At 42.7% G+C, this 19,164-nt stretch overlaps 1 protein-coding gene across 2 annotated transcripts in view; it reads left to right on the top strand.

The window, feature by feature from the left end:
* Positions 1 to 934: 934 nt before the first annotated feature.
* Positions 935 to 19,164, top strand: part of DIP2B (disco interacting protein 2 homolog B) — a 232,750-nt gene continuing 214,520 nt past the window's right edge. For both annotated transcript variants that reach the window (XM_060166242.1, XM_060166241.1), the window contains exon 1: positions 935 to 1,166. In XM_060166242.1, the coding sequence (XP_060022225.1) occupies positions 1,067 to 1,166 (100 nt within the window). In that variant the 5' untranslated portion in view covers positions 935 to 1,066. The remainder of the gene's footprint in view (positions 1,167 to 19,164) is intronic.

Below are 19,164 nucleotides of genomic sequence, written 5' to 3'. Positions count from 1 at the left end.
TCCCATAGATTCTCCTTACATTGTTGCAGTTAAACGGAAATTTCAAAGTCTACTTCCCAGTCAACCTTATTACATTCCTTTTTTAAGCTGAAATTCAATTTTTTTTTCCCCTCCAGCCCATGAATGGTATAATACTGTCTGGGAACTACTAAAGAACAGATGCTGAGGCCTTACTCTCAAAGGACCAATTTTGGATCAGAATGGAAGGGAAGGAAAAACACTGGAATTCCCTCTAATTCTGCAGGGGACTTTTGACGTTTAAAAAAAGATTCAATACTACTAAAGAAAGACTATGAATGGCAGTTTAAGGCATCTGCCCCAGTAGTTCCTGGTAAAAACACACACATGTGTGGATCCTTATACTGAATTAAAATATTAATACTTTTGGAACACCTATTAAGTCATACACCAAGGAGGATAAAAAGATAAAGAAGACGAAGTTCTCCTGTAAGTGGTTAGATGTCTAGGAAGGGGGAGGCAGATTCTCCCTCCTTTGTCTTAAATGCTAGAACCGAAATAGAAAAAAAAGAGCTCCTGGTAAATGCAATCGGGAAGCCCCAGTGAAAGAACTGGCCTGAGTTCAAATCTTTATGAATCGGAGGTGTCAATCAGGGGGAAACGGAAGATGTGACAAGACAAAGGGATACACTACTAAGTGAAGAGAACTGGAAAAAGCAAGGCCTGGGGCCCCTGAAAACTGCGTGGTCGTGAGTTCGTAAAAGGTAAAGGCTACGTGTCCCGGTGGACATCAACACCGTTGGCGTATTTAGCGTTGGAGAAATCGGGGCGGCGGGCTTGGACTCGTCGTTTCAGGAGTCTCCCAGTAGAGGGCGCCATCAGACCGCGAGTGCTCAGCCTGACTCGGCTTCGGAGGCGGTGCATCCTCAGCCCGGGGGCGGGGCTGCCGCGCTCACGTGACCCTTGCTCATGGCGGCGGCTGCAGCGGAGGCGCTGGCGGCGCTTGGCGGCCGGAGCCGGATCCTGTAGCCGGGGTGTGGGCTCGCGTCAGTCCGTCCCACTTTCGGCCCCCTCGGTTGTCTTCCGGAGTGTGGCTGACAGAGCCGGGATGGCGGAGCGAGGCCTGGAACCCTCGCCGGCTGCGGTGGCGGCGCTGCCGCCCGAAGTGCGGGCGCAGCTGGCGGAGCTGGAGCTGGAGCTCTCGGAGGGTAGGAGACGGGCGGGGGAGCGGGCGCCCGGGCGCCGCTGCGGCTCGCGGCGAGGGGAGACCAGGTCCCCGCCGCGCGCCCTGGTGGCCGTGCGGGCAGAGTGGAGGAGGGTGCCGGAAATCTGGCCCGGGCTCTGAAGGGTCGCTCCCCTTCTCTCTCACCCTGGGAAGTGGGTTTCCGTGTGATTCATTGTGTTCCCTGGGAGGGGGTGAGCAGAGGCTTGGAGGAGAGGTCCTCCCCAGGCCCGGGCTGCTTCTGTGTTCCCTGCCCCCCAAAACCCGAGACAAAGCTGTGTCCTCCCGCTTCAGGCTTCTGCCCGGGCGCCGGGGCACGGTGGGGGCGGGGCGGGGGTGAGGCCGCCAGCAGGGTGGCTGACAGCTTTCTCCTGTTCTCCTCTACCCTTTTCCAAGGGAGGGCCCTAGCCTGTTTCAGCTCCCCTTCCCCGTCTTCAGAAAAAGAGAAAGACAGGGGAAATCCACCAGCATTTATTCTTCCTTCTTTAACAATGCGAGATGCCTCCCTAGTGACAGGAGAGAGATAGAAGCGGGGTGGGCCGTAGAGGGTCCTAGGGAGGCCAGAAGAAGTGGCATTAACACAGAGAGGGACACACAGGGCTGCTTCTAGAACACCTTTGTCATAAGGGTTTTTTTTCCTGGTGCCTGTATTCAGGCTGAATTGTCCGCATCTGATCACCTTTTGCAGTCTTTGAAGAGGGAAGGAGAGAGGTGGCTACCGGTTACAGGCAAATCCTGGCCGGCACCGTCTTTCTTTTGTTAATGGATTGTTACAAGGAGGGTTGGATTGGTATTGAGAATTAAAAGAATGGAATAAGTCGAGCCACTATTATTAGAGAAGTCTCTGGACAACAATGAGAGAAACGTTGCTCTGTTGTGGGCATGTGATCAGGCTTCTTGTGCAGTTGTGATCAGTTCTCCACAAAGTTCCTGTTTTTATCACAGGCTGCCTCTGAGACAAAAGCAGCATTTTCTCCAAGCTTGATGTCAGTACTGTGGTGGTGTCCCCAGAGCTGCATATTCTTATTAAGTTCTTTGCCAAAGGCCCTCTTCGCTAGCATTTTTCAAGTGGATTAAAAATTGTTGGTTGGAAAAGAAGAATGTGATAAGTTCCCAGGAGAGTTCTGACTTTTTGTTTACTTATCAAGGCATTCTCTCTCCCACCCCGCAGTCCTTTACAATGAAAAACCAGAAGTAGATTTGAGTGTTATAAAGCCAGTTGGGCATGGAGGGAAATAATTATTTTTAATAACCCTGTTAGGTTTTCCTAATGTATAGGGAGGTGCTGTTTTCATTTGCACTTAATTATCAGCATATTTTTTTTCAGTTAACCAGTTGGGAAGTTATTCTTTGGCCAGTCCCCAGAATCAGTTGTGGTGGGTGAGTTTGTTTCTGTGAAATGTTTAGGGCATTGCTATCTTGGTTCTGCCTCTCAAAAAACCTCATTCTTCTGGACTAAAGCATTGTCATTCAATCCGTGATGACTTTCATTCAAGTCAGACTTTTAAAAGTTACTTTATAGTGTCACATCAGCTATCTTTGATTAGCCAGAAGGAGAGAAGTTTGGCTGGATGTTTGCATCAGAACGAGATTAAAAATAGGAGTTGATTGCTTTTACATGGAGAGGGAAATCCTGGAAGCTCTTTATTCTTGATATATCTGCTTCCAGCTTTTTATCGTTTACTTCTCTGGGTGTTTCTAGAGATGATTCCAAGGAACTATTTCTAGGACTCACACTGATTAGCTCACCTGTGTCTCCTTCAAGAAAGTGTGAAACTCCTGCAAACTGTATTGCCAAGCCTTCAACATTTTTAAGGACAAGTGCATGGTTTGTTTTCTGATGCAGGGTTGTTTTGCTTTGGCGTGTAACTGAGTTTGAATTGGTTTTTTAAAGGTTTATACTACATCATCTTGTATTTCATCTCTTTTAGCGATGGAAAATGGGAAAAAATGTAGTTGAAAAACCTCGGACCTGCAGTGTCAGCATCTTGGCCATCTGTCTGTCTCTCTCGCTTAAAGTACAGAGGATGGTTGACTGGAGGAGTAGGTAGACATTTTTAGGAATTCAAGTGAAGTTGAAACCACCAACAACCCCCAGATCTATAGCATGCTATTTGTGATGTCTGTACCATATTTTGAAGGGACCTTTGTTTGTTTAAAATTTTCTCTACGGTTACTGCTCTGACAAAAGTACTTTTTTCTTCTGGGAAAAAAAAAAAGATGCTTTTAACTATGTGTTCATTGTGTGTTGTTGGCTTTGGTGCACTCATTCCTCCATTTTATTCATTTTTTTAGGTTCAGGCTGTAGTTGGTCCTAATTATAGCGATCGTCTGAGCTGTATGCCGTTAAAGAATTTCCTTTGTGCTCGCCTGTATTTTCAGCTGCAGGCTCTGGTCGCAGATGGGCCAGCTCTGCACCGGAACGCAGGTTGTGCCACCCTGGGCTGTTTGCCGCAGAGTGCGTTGCAGAACCCAGTGCTGTGGCTGCTGCTTCATTCAGGCAGGTCACCATGGACTTGGTGCTTAAAGCTGCCTGCTTTTGCACCAAAAAGAACAGCCCAGCACTGTCCAGAGAATCATTTAAAATTGAATGGACACCTAATCATAAGCTTTTCTGTAGACTAATTGAATAGGCAGGAGGTTTCTGCAAGTATTCCCATAACTGAAAATTTTTTCATGATTCACATGTATTGTTACATTTATTATGTATTTGGTAATAAGCTCTGTTGTCTGAACTTGAGTCATATGTTTTAGTCAAGTGTATGCACATAAAATAACACTAATGAGGGGAATTTGTTTAAATCTGTCTGATAATTCATTGTGTTTGTGTCATGATCTTATGCATTATGTCGTTTGAGTCTCACTGCAACTTTGTGATTAGGTAGAACAGATGTTATTAACACCTGTTAATAGTTTTTTGTTGTTGTTTTGGTTTAACAGAAGGGAAAACTAAGACTCAGAAAGGTTAAGTATTTTGTCTAAAGTTGCTCGCTAATAAGTGCGTTATCTTAAGCTGACATGTAATTATGGCATCTGTTACCATCAAATGATTTAAATATCTTTACGGTTATTGCACAAGCTATTAACTCTAATTTTTACTCTAAGCAAATGCTACGAAATAGTTGTATGCCACAATTCCAAAGAGTCTTGTTGATTCTCTTTCTGAAATCTCTTTTAAATCTATCTTTCACTTATTTGATTCAGCAGACATTTATTCTCTGCTTACTATGTGCTAGGGATACAGAGGTGAGTATGGTACTGTGTTAGCTTTCAAGGAGCTCTGAGTCCGGTAGGGAAATCACTTAAAAATACCAACAAAACAGTCCATGAGACAAAACAGTCCATGAGGGTTCTGTACAGAAACTGCCTTCTAAGAAAAGAGGAAGCTGTCTGCTTTGTTGTTGTGAAAAAGGAACAGCAGAGAACCTTAAATACAAAACTGGAGGCTGGTAGAGAGGGCTGTGATTTAGCTCGTGAAATTGTCGTAAGTGTGAAGGAAAGAAGGCAGTCTGTGGCAAATTAGAAGGGGTGCAAGTCTTTCAGTGCCTGAAAACAGTCCCAAGATGACAACTGGAAAGGTATTTAAGATAAAATAACGCTTACAGGAAGGGATCCTCCCTTTTCTTGTTTGAACACTTCTCTGACCACAAACACAACAAACCCAGTCACATCCTCCCTTTCTCCTGTCTATTTCATCACGTATCTCAGGGTCCTCAGAGAGTGGTACAGGTCCACCTTGAAGGTGGAGGGGAAGGAGACAGCTGCTTCCTAGGAGTTGAAGTGAATCCCCTTTAGGAGTTGGGCAGAGGTGGGGGAGTTGAAGAGGAAAAGGGGGAGATGCTGAATTGAGATTGTATTTCACAGTGTTCAAAGTGGGCAATTGGAATTAAGCCACTAGAAGACTGGTAAATCCTTCTTACTTTACTTATAATGGGAAAGTGGGCCACTTCCCCCCAAATATGTAGCATAGTCATTAATTCATAAGAAACACCTTTATCAGAAAATTATGACTAAGCAGTTGTCATTCCTAGTGTTAGGAGTATTAAGGAAAGCAGGTTTGGTTTGAAAAACCAAAACTGGGCATTATCTAAGTGATTTATTCTCTGAAAGTTGCATATCTATATTTTTGGTGGGCTATACCCGCCTTATGTTGGAGCTTATCTTTAGGAATTGCTTGTCAGAGCCTGTGACGCATTCCTTTGAAAATCCTCATAGCGGCAAATTTTAATTCTTTGAGGGTAGAGTTTCATTTTATGGGTTACTTGGTGTCAAGTAGAGAAAAGCTGGTTGATGTTCTTCTGGAGTCCAGACTAGCTGTGAATGAAAAAATTAGAGTGATTATAAATGTGTTTTATTTGTAACTGTCAAAAAATTAGAATGATGCTAAACTGGTTTTGAGGGTAGTTCCAGAAGAGTAGTGACAGACAAATTCACTGGAAGAATGATTCACTTTACTGTAAAGGATAGCGCTTGTTTAGACACCCTAGTTCTATGTATTTTGAAAAATTAATCTTGTTGTTTGACAGTCCATAACACTGAGCTGGATTTTTTTTTTTTATAAATTTATTTATGGCTGCGTTGTGTCTTCCTTGCGGTGCGTGGGCTTCTCATTGTGTGGGCTTCTCATTGCGGTGGCTTGAACTGTTTCAGAGTTTGGGCTCTAGGTGCGTGGGCTTCAGTAGTTGTGGCACATGGGCTCAGTAGTTGTGGCTCGCGGGCTCTAGAGCGCAGGCTCAGTAGTTGTGGCTCATGGGCTTAGTTGCTCCGTGGCATGTGGTATCTTCCCGGACCAGGGCACGAACATATGTCCCCTGCTTTGACAGGCGGATTCTTTACCACTGCTCTACCAGGGAAGACCCTGGATTTTTGAATAAGAGAAATCTTTAACCCTTCACTCTCAGCCCAGCCCTTGGTGGCTGCTTTCTTTCCTGGCCTTTGAGAGGATTAGCACCTCAGGGTTGAAAGTTCAGATGATTGGCTAAAAACGGCCTTCACATGTATTTGTATTTTAATGATTATAGTTCTTCATGGTTCTCTCTCATGATTAATCAGGAATGGTCTTTGAAACACTCCTTCCTGCTTGTCTGCACCATTTCTCACAGTTCTTTAAGAGTTAGTTGAAGTTCTACCTTTTTTCTAAACCTGCCCCTGAACACTGTGAGCTCTCTTTCTCCAAACCTTATAGCATTTACAGTTTATATCATTTTTGCCAGTCATGGATCTTGTAAATATTTAAATTGTTTTTCATTTCACCTCCATGTAAGCTCCTAAGTCCTTTAAACAACTGCTCAACAATTTCTTTCTTGTATTGTTTTAGGAGTGCAATAAATTTTTGTTCACCTCAGATTTTAATTGAAGCAAAGTCTCTGTCTTGGGGATTTGATTTTGGCACAAGGGGTGGGGTTGTATGATCATTTGAGGAGCACGGGTTTTGGCATCTGGTGGGCTTGGGTCCAAGTCCTGGCTGTCACTTAGCCCTGTGACCTTGGATGGACTGCCTAACCTCCCTGGTTTTAGTTCTTCAGTTCTAAGAAAGGAAGGACAACCTTATTAGAGTTGTAAGGAGGTTTAAAATGAGATCGTAGGAGAACAGCTGAGTGTGGTGTGTGCGTGTAGTAAGTGCTTGGTACGTGTAATCTTTATTGTTTCTGATAGTGAATGGATGCATAGTGACTTGGCTGTTTTTAATATCTTGTGTTACTTAGCGGAATATGATTACATATGAAGTGATGAATGGAACCAATTAGTGTAATTCTTTTTTGCAAGTAATACTTGACTCCTCCATCAGTTGCTCCTGTCGGCACCCTCTACCCTAGTTCAGCACGTGTTGTGTCAGTGCAAGCAGTTGACTAGAGCAGCACAGAGTAGCTGGTTTGTTTCACGTAGACATCGGGCATGTGTGCATTTCTAAGCCTGTAGGCTCTGGCAAATGGCTCTGAAATTTAAGCATCGTTTCTTAGACTCAAGCATCTTCACGCTATGTATGAAAAGGCACGTGTGGATGCTCAACCTTCACATGGCTTTTGACTCTTCCTTTTCCCCCGTTTATCCTTCATGAACAACTCCTTTTGGCTCCTCGTTCAAAAGTTTTCTTGCATCCATTTTTCCTTTAAGTTGCATTTACCACCAGCCTTGTTCAGTCCTCTATCTTTAGACCTAAGGGTCAGCTCTAGATGGATCTTTTATCTTTTAAAAATACCATTTTTATCTAAAGGCGTTGCTACATCCAAGGCTCTGTCGCTCATTGTCTTTATTTTAGTTTTTATTTTTAAAAATATTTATTTATTTATTTATTTTTGGCTGCGTTGGGTCTTCGTTGCTGTGTGCGGGCTTTCTCTAGTTGTGGTGAGCGGGGGCTACTCTTTGTTGTGGTGCGCGGGCATCTCATTGCGGTGGCTCTCTTGTTGCGGAGCATGGGCTCTAGGTGCACAGCTTCAGTAGTTGTGGTGTGCGGGCTCAGTTGTTGTGGCTCGCGGGTTCTAGAGCGCAGGCTCAGCAGTTGTGGCGCATTGGCTTAGTTGCTCCGCGGCATGTGGGATCTTCCTGGACCAGGGCTCGAACTCGTGTCCCCTTCATTGGCAGGCTGATTCTTAACCACTGCGCCACCAGTGAAGTCTAGTACAACTTTTTTTGGACTATGTCATGGACATTTAAGTAAGAGTTTTCGTATATTTGTGTTTATAATGAATAAGTTACCTTCCCTTGTGGATGCTCTTCTATGAATAAAATCTTTTCTGAAAGGCCATTTCTTTGGAATTTTATAGCATCACAGCTGACAGGATCTTTGGATACACGGGTTGGCTTTAGTGGACCTGGAAACTCTAAAGCCGTGTGTAGAATTGTGAGTGTGAGTGCTTATGTGCCTTTTTGGGGAGCAGAGTCTCCAGCTTTCATCAGTTTCTCAAAGAGGACTGTGAAGCGAGAACCAAATCTGTGTACTACCACTCTTCATTCTTACTAGCCTGTAAGGAACGCCAGACTCCCTCAGCATCCCTCCTCAACACTCACAAACTTACCTATATCAGTTCCCACCCGTATCCTCTTTCCTTCTTTCCTCAGAGGAAGAACTGTCCCCCTCCTGTTCTGCAGTGTGTCCCTGTGACTATGATCTCAGTCCTCATCCCTTCTCCTCTTCTGGGATCTTGGGATCTTACTTTATTGATCCATCTATTCACTTGTAGTCTTTTGTCTTTGTTTTTTCCTCTCATCTTTAGCCTCTCACTTAACACTTGGCTCTTGGCCCCCTCCCTTCAGCCTATAGATACGCTGAAGTTTCTCCCATCTTAAGAAAAGTATCTTCCCACGATCTTGTATTGGAGCCTATTTGCTTTCGTGTGCTAGCGTTCACTCCCTCTCATAGATCCTAGAAAGTAGAGCCTATGTTTCCTTTATTTTGTTTCTTACCTTTGCTCACTCCTCAGTCCGTTGCTTCTGTCTTATCAAGCCTCTGAAAAAAATGTCTCCAAGGCCACCAGTGACTTCTGATTTTAGACTGAAAAGTACCCACATCTTTCTCTGCATCTTTCTCTGCAGCATTGGATGCTGTGGACCAATATCTTTATAAAACTCCCTCCTTCCTTAGCTTTTATGGTATAATTTCCTTCCAGCTCCCTACCTATTCCTTCTGCTCTCCCTTGGGCTTCTTTTTCTCTTTCTTCCTCCTGGTGTGGGTGTTCCTGGTATCTGTCATTAGCCTTCATCTCACTTCACAGACACTTGCTGACTGATCTCATCTATGACCAGGGCCTCAGCTGTCAAGGCTGGGAGATGGCTCCCTAGTCTGTATCTCTAGCCCTGACTCCTCTCTGCTCCAGACATCCCATTTATTCTCCCCAGACAACTGTAACTTAGTAGGTCCAAAACTGTACTCCTTGTTTCTGCTCCGCAAATACTTGGGGGTCATCCTTAACTTCTGATGGGTCGCTAAGTTCTGTCGATTCTGCTTCCTCCCCTCCATTCCCATTGTTTCAGCCTTTGTTTAAGCTCTTAACCATCTTTTGCTGAGACCATTACAGTAGTCTCCTAACTCGTCTGCCTGCCTTCAGTCTCTTCTCTCTTCAGTTCATCCTTCTCTATTCTGTGATGGAATGATCATTCTGAAACACAGATCTAATTGTGTCCTTTTCCCTGTTGAAAAATTTTCACTGGCTTCCCCAATCCACAGGATAAATTCCAGGCATCCTTTGTGTAACAAGACCTGCCTGCCTGCCTTTTTAGCCCGGCTTCCCGCGCCTTCCATGTTTTTGCTGTCTTCTCTAGCCATGCCGAGTGACTTGTATTTCCCTGAATGCATGGTGCTTTTTCACTTCCATTCCTTTGTACACGTTGCCCTTCTCTGAGAAATGCCCACTCTGGCATGTTCTTCCCCTTTTCCTGTCTCTTTAACTTCTGTTCCACTCAATTTCCTGTAAGAAGCCAGCCTTTCCTAAGCTCTCTTAAGAAGTTAAGAGCTCTGTATAAGTAGCCATCAATTATTGAGTGCTTATTATGTAACAGGCCCTGTGCTTAGCACTTTATATATCCTGCCTGACCAGTAAGTAGGTGCTGAATAAATTGCTGCTGTTGTCATGGTGATGAGGGAACTGAGCTAGCAAAAAGCAACTGAACCTTGAGTGGAACAAAGGGTGTGCCAGCTCCTGCCCTCACACAGACCTGATCTTTCCCTTTTTCCCTACCAGGAACAGTAACGTTCTGAAGTGAATGGCAAAGGGGAGAGAACACACTTGAATCACTTAGAACTGTTTCTGCTGCTTACTGTATGATCTTGGACAAGTCTTTGAAGTGTGCTTCTAATCCTAACAACTCCTAAAGATAGGTGTGTCATTTCCATTCTGTAGAGACTTGTTAAGGAACGTGAAGCCTGAAAGTAAAGTGTGCTGGGGTTGGAACCCACCTCAACTTGGCTCCAAACCCCACGGTGTTTCCACACTGCCTCCATCTCCCTGAATCACGTTTCAAGTAATTTCAGCAAAATTCTTTTCCATCTTAACTATTGGGCCCCGCTTTTCTTAGGCTACAGCTTCTGTCTTTGGAGTTTGGGAGGTAGGGCTCCCCAGAGAGAAAAGAATGGGAATGTTCTATCCTAAGAGAAATGGATAGCAGTTGGAGTGAGGTTGGTTGGTTATTTTTGACCTTGCTTTGCCAGAACCAGCACTCCAACATATATTTGGAGGATTTCATTTATATCAGCTTGACTTCTGGAAGGGTGTGACTTCTTTTTTTCTAAAAAGAGCAAAAGATATTGGGTAAAATCCTTTAAGACTGCGTATCTGTAAAGTAAGAGATAATCTTATGTACTTATATTTTGATGTGAAATTGATTTTTCTTCCTTGAATTGAGATGGGTTGATGAGAAGCTGAAAGGGGAAAATCCAGAAGGAGAATATCTTGGATGCTACACAGGACAGCCCTAAATGAAAATGCACAGGTCTGGCATCTTTGAAAGGTCCTTGCTGTGCCCTGGACTTGAGCTTCTGGGCTACAGATAGAGTATTGTTACATTCTGGTTCAGAAAGAGTTTTTTGTTTGCTTTGTTTTTTCCTTAGGATATTTAATGTTTAATTTAAAAATTAATGTTTAAATTAATGTAGATATTTCTGTAAATGACATTTACTTTAGTTGATTTTTCTGGAGTTATTTTTTGTCAAAGAAGAGCGCTCTCATATCTCCTTTTTTTTTCCAGAGGACTCTTGCTTTTAGGGGTAAACTAAAGCAGCTGTAGGATTTTTTTCTTTCTTTTTAAGGACCTTGTTTCAAGGTTATGTTTGGGTTATGTTTCAATTTATTCATTAACTGGAACCTTCTGGGTTTTAATTCAGGTCAGGCATGAATGCATTACAGTGCTGGCCAGTCTTGTCACTGAATCTCCTTTTTTTTTTTTTTTTTTTTTTTTTTTTTTTTTTTTTAGCGGTACGCGGGCCTCTCACTGTTGTGGCCTCTCCCGTTGCGGAGCACAGGTTCCGGACGCGCAGGCTCAGCGGCCATGGCTCACGGGCCCAGCCGCTCCGCAGCATGTGGGATCTTCCTGGACCGGGGCACGAACCCGCATCCCCTGCATCGGCAGGCGGACTCTTAACCACTGTGCCACCAGGGAAGCCCTGAATCTCCTTTTTAAAAATGAACCCAGGGGCTTCCCTGGTGGCGCAGTGGTTGAGAATCAGCCTGCCAATGCAGGAGACACAGGTTCGAACCCTGGTCCGGGAAGATCCCACGTGCCATGGAGCAACTAAGCCCGTGAGCCACAACTACTGAGCCCACGTGTCACAACTACTGAAGCCCGTGCGCCTAGAGCCCATGCTCTGCAACAAGAGGAGCGACCGCAATGAGAAGCCCTCGCCCGCAACGAAGAGTAACCCCTGCTTGGCGCAACCAGAGAAAAGCCCACGTGCAGCAGCGAAGACCCAACACAGCCAAAAGTATAAAAAATAAAAAATGAAAATGAACCCAGCAGGAATTGTGAGGAGAAGTTTCTGATAGTTTCTTGCATAGTAAATCTGTGACTGAGGCAAGCAGGCTGTCTTAATTTTTTTTTTTTAATCAAGGTATAATTGACATACAACGTTATATTAGTTTCCAGAGTATGACATAATGATTTGATATTTCTATATGTTGGGAAATGATCACCTCAGTAAATCTCATTAACATCTGTCATCATACATAGTTACAATTTTTTCCTGTCTTAAAATTGTAAAGAGCTGTCATTCTTTTTTTGGCTTCGCTGCATGGCATGCGGGATCTTAGTTCCCTGACCGGGGATTGAACCCGTGCCCCCAGCAGTGGAAATGCAGAGTTTTAACCACTGGACTGCTAGGGAAGTCCCAAGAGTTGTTATTCTTACTTTATTGGACTTCCTTTCTGGTTTGGAGAAACTTTCATTTTTAAATTGAATGTGTAGCAAAAGCATTTGTGAGTTTTCCTCCCATGGTTCTTTGCTTATCGTTTTCTTCAAGGAGACCAAAGGAAGTCCTAGAAGAGAACTTCCTGTTAAAAGACAATGTCCTCATTTGTTGGTTCTCTGAGCTCTAATCTCTAATGTTACTCCTATATTATAGTTATTTTTCAAATGACCTTAAAGCTATTATATGATCATTTGCATAAATATTCTCATCTCCCTTTGTAAGCTGCTTGAGGACAGCACACAGCATCCTTCAGCATAAGTGCTTTTCAGTACTTATTCAGCCAGTGAATGAATCTAGACTCTTGTCATCAGCCTCCTTATCTATTCTTATTTCCTTAGTAGTATCTGACAGACTCTTCTATTACAGTCAGACTGGTTTCCTCACTCTTTTTCCTGACTGGCTCATTCTCATGTCTATGCCTTTGCAGCGACTATTTTCTTTGTCAGGACTACCTTTTCTCCTAGTAAAATTTACCTGTGGTTTCACGGCCTGGTTGATGTCCTTTCATCATGAAACCAACTGACTACTTTAGTCCTTATTAATCTCTTCTATTTTTAAGCTATTGTTGTATTCAGTGACAGTTTAACACTTAACTGACAGCTGTTTATTTGTTTTGTTTATGTTGTTTTTGCCTCCTCAGTTAGACTTTAGATTTTGTGAGTGTAATGACAAGGTCTTCTACCTTTGGGAACGTGTAAGGTGCTAAACATATCAATATATCAGTAAAGATGTATTGAGCACATTTATTTACAAGATCTATTGAGAGGGTGAGAGATACATAGAAGGCAGATACCCTGCTCTCAAGGAGCTTTCAGTCTAGTAACTTATCAACAAATAGCTGTTTGGGCTTTAAAAATATTAATTTAAAGTAATTGTCTTTTGAGTGAGCACGTAGAAACTATTTTATACTTGAGTGATAAGATAGCATTTAAACAACCCCATTTGAAATGATTCTGGGAAAATGGCAGTTTGAGCACATCTCTGCTGCCCTCTTTTTTTAAAACTCAGTTCAAGTAAAATAACAATTTCAAAGCTTAGAACAGAAATACTAAGAGTTGGAATGGGAACTCATGAAAGTCGAAGGACTTGGAGGATAGATCCAGGAAACCAAAAATGCAGATAACAAGAATTTTAGAAGGAGGAATAAGTAATAGAAGAAAAATTCCCTGAGCCAAAAAAAGATTGCAGATTGAAAAAGACTGAAGATTGAATGAGTTCACTGTGTTCCAGGCAAGATCGATGAGAAAAGGCACAAACCTAGGCATATTCTGATAAAATTCTTGAATTCAGTGGTAAAGACAAAAAAAAACCTACAAGTAAGTTCCTAGATAGAAAGATAAAGATTCAAAAGAAAAGAAAAGGTGAGAAACATTCAAAAGAAATAAAGATACAAAAGAAAAAGTTAAAACTACCACAAAACAGACTGTTCTCATTTGCATCACTATAGTGTTAGTGTAAGAAGCAGACTATTTAGAGAAAAGGTCCACTCCAAAAATCTTACAGGCAGTCTAGATACTATTCACCTTTCAGGGAAAAGAAAGCTCTGTGTGGGTGTGCAAGGATTCACATTATATCACCCATAGACTCTAATCTGGACAGTATACTCTAATCAAACAAATAATATTTCCTCTCCTCCTTCCAAAGTAGGAAGAGGAGAGGAAACAGTGATAGACAATGGACTTTGAAATATATATATATATCATATATTATTGTTACTCTATGTTACATATAATGTATATATCAATATAATTACATATATTGAGAGTGATAAGGAATGTGTAATATAAATGCTAAGTAAGGATCTTTGAAATTGAAGACACATATTGAAAGAGAAAACCTTGCTGTCTGAAGGAAATATTCTAAATGATTCCAGCAAAACTTGGACATCGCAGGACAGGGTAGTGTGTGGTGAGTGGGAACTAAAAGCATTCTTTGGTATCATTGAGATGTTGGCAGGGGAAGTATGGCAATGAACTGCCTTTGTGAGGAGAAGAATACTTCATTTATAATAGTGCTAAAAAAAATTGTAAAATACTTAAGGGAAAGTATCACAAGAAAGGCACAGGCTCTGTGTGAAGAAAATTGTAAAAGGTTAAGGATGATCTGAAAAAAATGGAAATATATACCATGTTCCTGGATGGGAAAACTAAATAGATGTAAATTTAATGGAAATTAATTACAACTCCAGTGGAGAATTCTTTTGGGGGTGGGGAAATAGGTAAAACAATCTGTGTTCAGATAGAAGAATAAATGTTTTAGAATAGCCAAGAATATTTAGGCACAGAATAGTGAGGTAGTCCTTGCTTTACCATGTATTGAAACAGATTCTAAAATGATCATACTCAAAGCAGTGTGGTATCAGCATGTGAATAAGGATGAGCAAACATAAAGTATCCCAATCCTTGTATATGTAAGAAACATAATTATAAAAACATGAAGGTTTTGCAAGCTTAGACTAGCTTTCTTTCCAATTGTCTCAAATTAACAAAAGATCTTAAAATAAGTTGGCCAGGGCTCCATAGGACATCAGAAATACTGATATTGTATTTATCCTTGATACTCTATTTATCCTGCCAAGAGGAGCACACTGGAACCATTCCTACTGCAGTGTCTTTCCAGTGCCTCTACAAACAAAGCTTAATATTGTGGCATCTGGCAAAGGGAAAATATTTAAAGGGTTCATCTTAATTTTCACAGAGCAGGCAATGAAGGGGTGATTTGGAGCTGAGAAGCAATAAATTGATAACTGGCACATTCTTGACTCCTCTCTTTTCTTCAATCCAACGGCCCATATCTAGTCCATCAGTAAGTCTTTTTGGTGCTACCTTGAGAAATACCCTCGCATCTGCTTCTCCATCATTGATCACTGCCGATCATCACCTTGCCTCTGTTACCTCATCTGTAGCTTCATAGTGCCTTATCTCGTGTCCCTGCTTTTTTCTCTCTAACCTATTTTCCAAACCTAATTTGTAAAATACAAATTAGATCATGTCGCTTCCCTGCCATTGAATTTCCTTCAGTGGACTTCTGTCTTTTAAATAAAATTCCAGGGACTTCACTGGTGGCACAGTGGTTAAGAATCTACCTGCCAATTCAGGGGACACGGGTTCGAGCCCTGGTCCAGGAAGATCCCACATGCCACGGAGCAACTAACCCTGCGAGCCACAACTACTGAGCCCGCACACCACAACTACTGAGTCTGTGCTCTAGAGCCCACGAGCCACAACTACTGAGCCCACGCGCTGCAACAGCTGAAGCCCGTGCGCCTAGAGCCCGTGCTCTGCAACAAGAGAAGCCACCGCAATGAGAAGCCCATGTACCGCAACAAAGAGTAGCCTCCACTTGCTGCAACTAGAGAAAGCGTGCGCGCAGCAAGGAAGACCCAATGGAGCCAAAAATAAATAAAATTAAAATTAAAAAAAAAAGTAAAATAAAATTCCAGCTCCTGTTCCATGGTCTACAAGGCCAGCACTCCTGTTCCCCCATCTACTTTGCTTCAGCCACACTGGCTGACTCTTCTTTCCCTCCTTTCTCGTTTCCTCCCTCTCTCCTTTTCTTTTTTCCCTCTCATTCTTTTCCTCTCTTCCTTCTTTCTCTGCCTCCCTTTCTCTTTTCTTTTCCTTTTTATTTATTTAGCTACTATTTACTGAGTGCCTACTTTATGCCACATAGGTACAGGCAATACGGCAGTGATTAAAATAACAAAACTCCCTGCCCTTAAGGGGCTTACATTCTGTAGAAATAGACAGAAATTAATAAGTAATTTATATTGCCTGTCAGATGGTAAAAATTTCAGTGGAGAAAAATCATGAAGAGTAATAGAGAATACTGGGGCCGGTCAGTGAATACAATTTAAAGTAGGGAGTCAGGGATGACTTCATCATAAGATGGCACTCGAACAGAAACCTGAGGATGGTGAGGCTTTTTCTCTCCTTTGAACAAACCATGCTTGTTCCTGCCTCCAGACCTTGTTCCTTGCTTTTCTTCTGCTGAGAATGCTCTGCTCCAAGTGCTGTGCTTGGCTGGCAACTTTGCCTCCTTTCTGTCTCAGCTCAAAAGTGACCTTCTCAGAGATGCCTTCCCTGACTGCTGAGTTTAAATGAGCAGCTCCTCCCCACTTTCCCCATCTCATCTTTTTATTTATTTATTTATTTTGAAGTCAAAGTGATTATTTATTTATTTATTTATTTTTGGCTGTGTTGGGTCTTCGTTGCTGTGCACTGCCTTTCTGTAGTTATGGTGCGCGAGGTTACTCTTCATTATGGTGCGTGGGCTTCTCATTGTGGTGGCTTCTCTTGTGGAGCACAGGCTCTAGGTGTGAGGGCTTCAGTAGTTGTGGCCAGTGGGCTTCAGTAGTTGTGGCTTGCGGGCTCTAGAGTGCAGACTCAGTAGTTGTGGCACACAGGCTTAGTTGCTCCGTGGCATGTCGGATCTTCCCGGGCCAGGGCTTGAACCCATGTCCCCTGCATTGGCAGGCAGATTCTCAACCACTGCACCACCAGGGAAGCCCTCATCTTTTTTTTTTTTTTTCTGTTTAAAATTTTCTATTTAATACCACCATTTGAAATGATCTTGTTTGTGTATTTATTATCTGATCCCAGTAAAATGTTAGTTCTGTGAGAGGCCTTGCTGCCTTGCTCCCTGCTGGATGCCAGGACCTAGAATAGAAGACACTCAGTAGACACTTGTTCGCGAATATATGGACTTTGCAGGGAGAAGATTCCAACAGGATTCCTTAGATGGTGATAGCTTTACAGAGTAAAGAAATGTCGGCTCTGTCCCAGGGCCTCTGCTGGGAAGGGACAGGGACCCCTGTGGAAGCTGGCCAGGGCTGGAACTCAGGGGCCCATGATGTTTCCTGGCATTCGGTTAGTTTCTCATGTTTGTTTTTCCTTTGTTTCCTTCACCTATTTATCTGCACGCTCTGATTTTCCATGTGACTTTTACAGTTGGGTGGTGCGTGACAACTTTCCATTTTATCAGCGGACCTGGCTCTTTGGCCCATACATTTCAGTTCAGCTGATATTTATTATGCAGAAGTGTATAGAAGATGCAGTGCCAAGCCTGGTAGAGCGCTTGCATGAGAGCCAGAGCTGGAGCCAGGCTGCTGAGGACCTCTGCTCCCTGCATGGAGGGACGTCCACTTCTGTGTTGACTTGTACTTGCCTGTGTGTCGATTCCCTTTTCCTCTACCTTGACCAACTGTATTACTCACAGGATCTGATCTGAGGTGTAAGCTCATTGGGTGAGTTTTTCTGTAGAATAGATAGTGTAAGCAACCTCGTTTTGGTTTAACTGGTCAGTCCTGGTTGGGAAAAACTAAATATTTCCCGTGTTTGGTTTTTCAACATCTTTTCTTGGCCACATTACATCTTTTCCAAAATGTTGGAAAACCGGGGAAGTGAAATATTTAGCCATATGGTGAGTATTTGGTTTGTTGAACTGTCACACCTTTGGACAGTTTATCGTCGTTTATGCAAATTGTGTGGCCAGCTAGACTTCTGAGGGCCTTCATAGGCCGCCCATAATATGTCTGCCTGTATGCATACAACACTTTTATTTTAGGTCCCAATGTTTTCTCTCAGGTGCCTCTTTGAGTACCTGTGTCCAAGATGTTGTTCAGACACTAAATTTATTGTAATTTTACACGTAGGATAAATATAATAAAAATCTCAAATATTCCATTTATTTATTATTCTGTCATCAACTTGAAGTTTATTTTTGTGGCTGAGAAATAGAACTTGTGAAACATCTTAATAATTAATATTATCCTATTTCAGCAAGGGTTGAAAGAAATATGATTTAGATGATTATCCTGTTGAAAACAAGACTAAAGTATTATATGTTTATCAACCAGAGATCACCATTGACAGACGTAGTAAATTGCTCAGAATTCTGAATTTGATTTGATTATCTTCTAACTTTTCCTTGCAATTGTAGAAAAAAGAGTTTTTCATTAGAGGTAGGGATTCTTTCCTGCCTTCCCCTCCACCCCCCCGCCCCAGTCAGATTTTTTTTTTTGCGGTACGCGGGCCTCTCACTGTTGTGGCCTCTCCCCTTGTGGAGCACAGGCTCCGGACGCGCAGGCTCAGCGGCCATGGCTCACGGGCCCAGCCGCTCCGCGGCATGTGGGATCTTCCCGGACCGGGGCACGAACCCGCGTCCCCTGCATCAGCAGGCGGACTCTCAACCACTGCGCCACCAGGGAAGCCCCCCGGTCAGTTTTAGTTATCTGTTTCCATACCTATAAAATGTGGTTAAGAATGCTATCAACCTTATAGGATTGATGTGAGAATTAAATTAGTTAATACATAAAAATACAGTGATTAGAACAGTGCCCAGCCAGGAGGTCCCTGACAGTAGTTTTTTGCAGAGATAGGATATTGCAAACAGTATGTTTATTGCATAATAAATGCCATAAGGAAGGCATGTACAAATACTGAGGGTGCTCAGGCAAAGGGCGTTCATGTACCTATGTTGTTTCTGGGGAGGAGTATCACTCAGGCTCAGAGTCATCAGTTGAATAGGAGTTTGGTGGGAGGACAGACCAGGGAGGAGGATAGTTTAGGTTTGGAGAAAGACATGGGTTTGTGAATCACTGGAGTATGTTGGAGGAATTACGATGATTTAGTAGTCATTGCTAGAGCATAAAGAGTAAGCTCAGTAGGTCCAATAAGCCTGGACAGGTGGGTAGGTCTTAGAATCTTAAGTTTTATCTCGTAGGTTCTTGCTTCTCAGTAGGAAATGTGCCAGGGTACTCAAAACTGTAGGATAAACATGGTACAAGAATCTTCTTGGGGTATCCATTTAATTGAATTTTGGGGAAATTATTGCTACATTAAAACATGAATATATTATAATACAGGATTTAAAATCCAAGATAAAATATAATTTTAACTTTTTAAATAAAAAAATAATACATTTTGCCTTAGTTGCTGGCTTTTTCAGGCTGTGCCTCTTCTAGACCCTCCATTCCCCCCATCACTTTCTTCAGGTGAAAGTTTAAAAAGCACCCATATAGGTCATGGGGAATCATTCAGGAATTGTAAGCAGGAGTGGATGACATCTGTATTTGGTGGAGATCAGC

Source organism: Lagenorhynchus albirostris, chromosome 11 (genome assembly GCF_949774975.1).
Source record: "Lagenorhynchus albirostris chromosome 11, mLagAlb1.1, whole genome shotgun sequence".
NCBI lineage: Eukaryota > Metazoa > Chordata > Mammalia > Artiodactyla > Delphinidae > Lagenorhynchus > Lagenorhynchus albirostris.
Note: the sequence above shows the minus strand (reverse complement) of the source record. Positions and strands in the feature narration are given on the sequence as shown.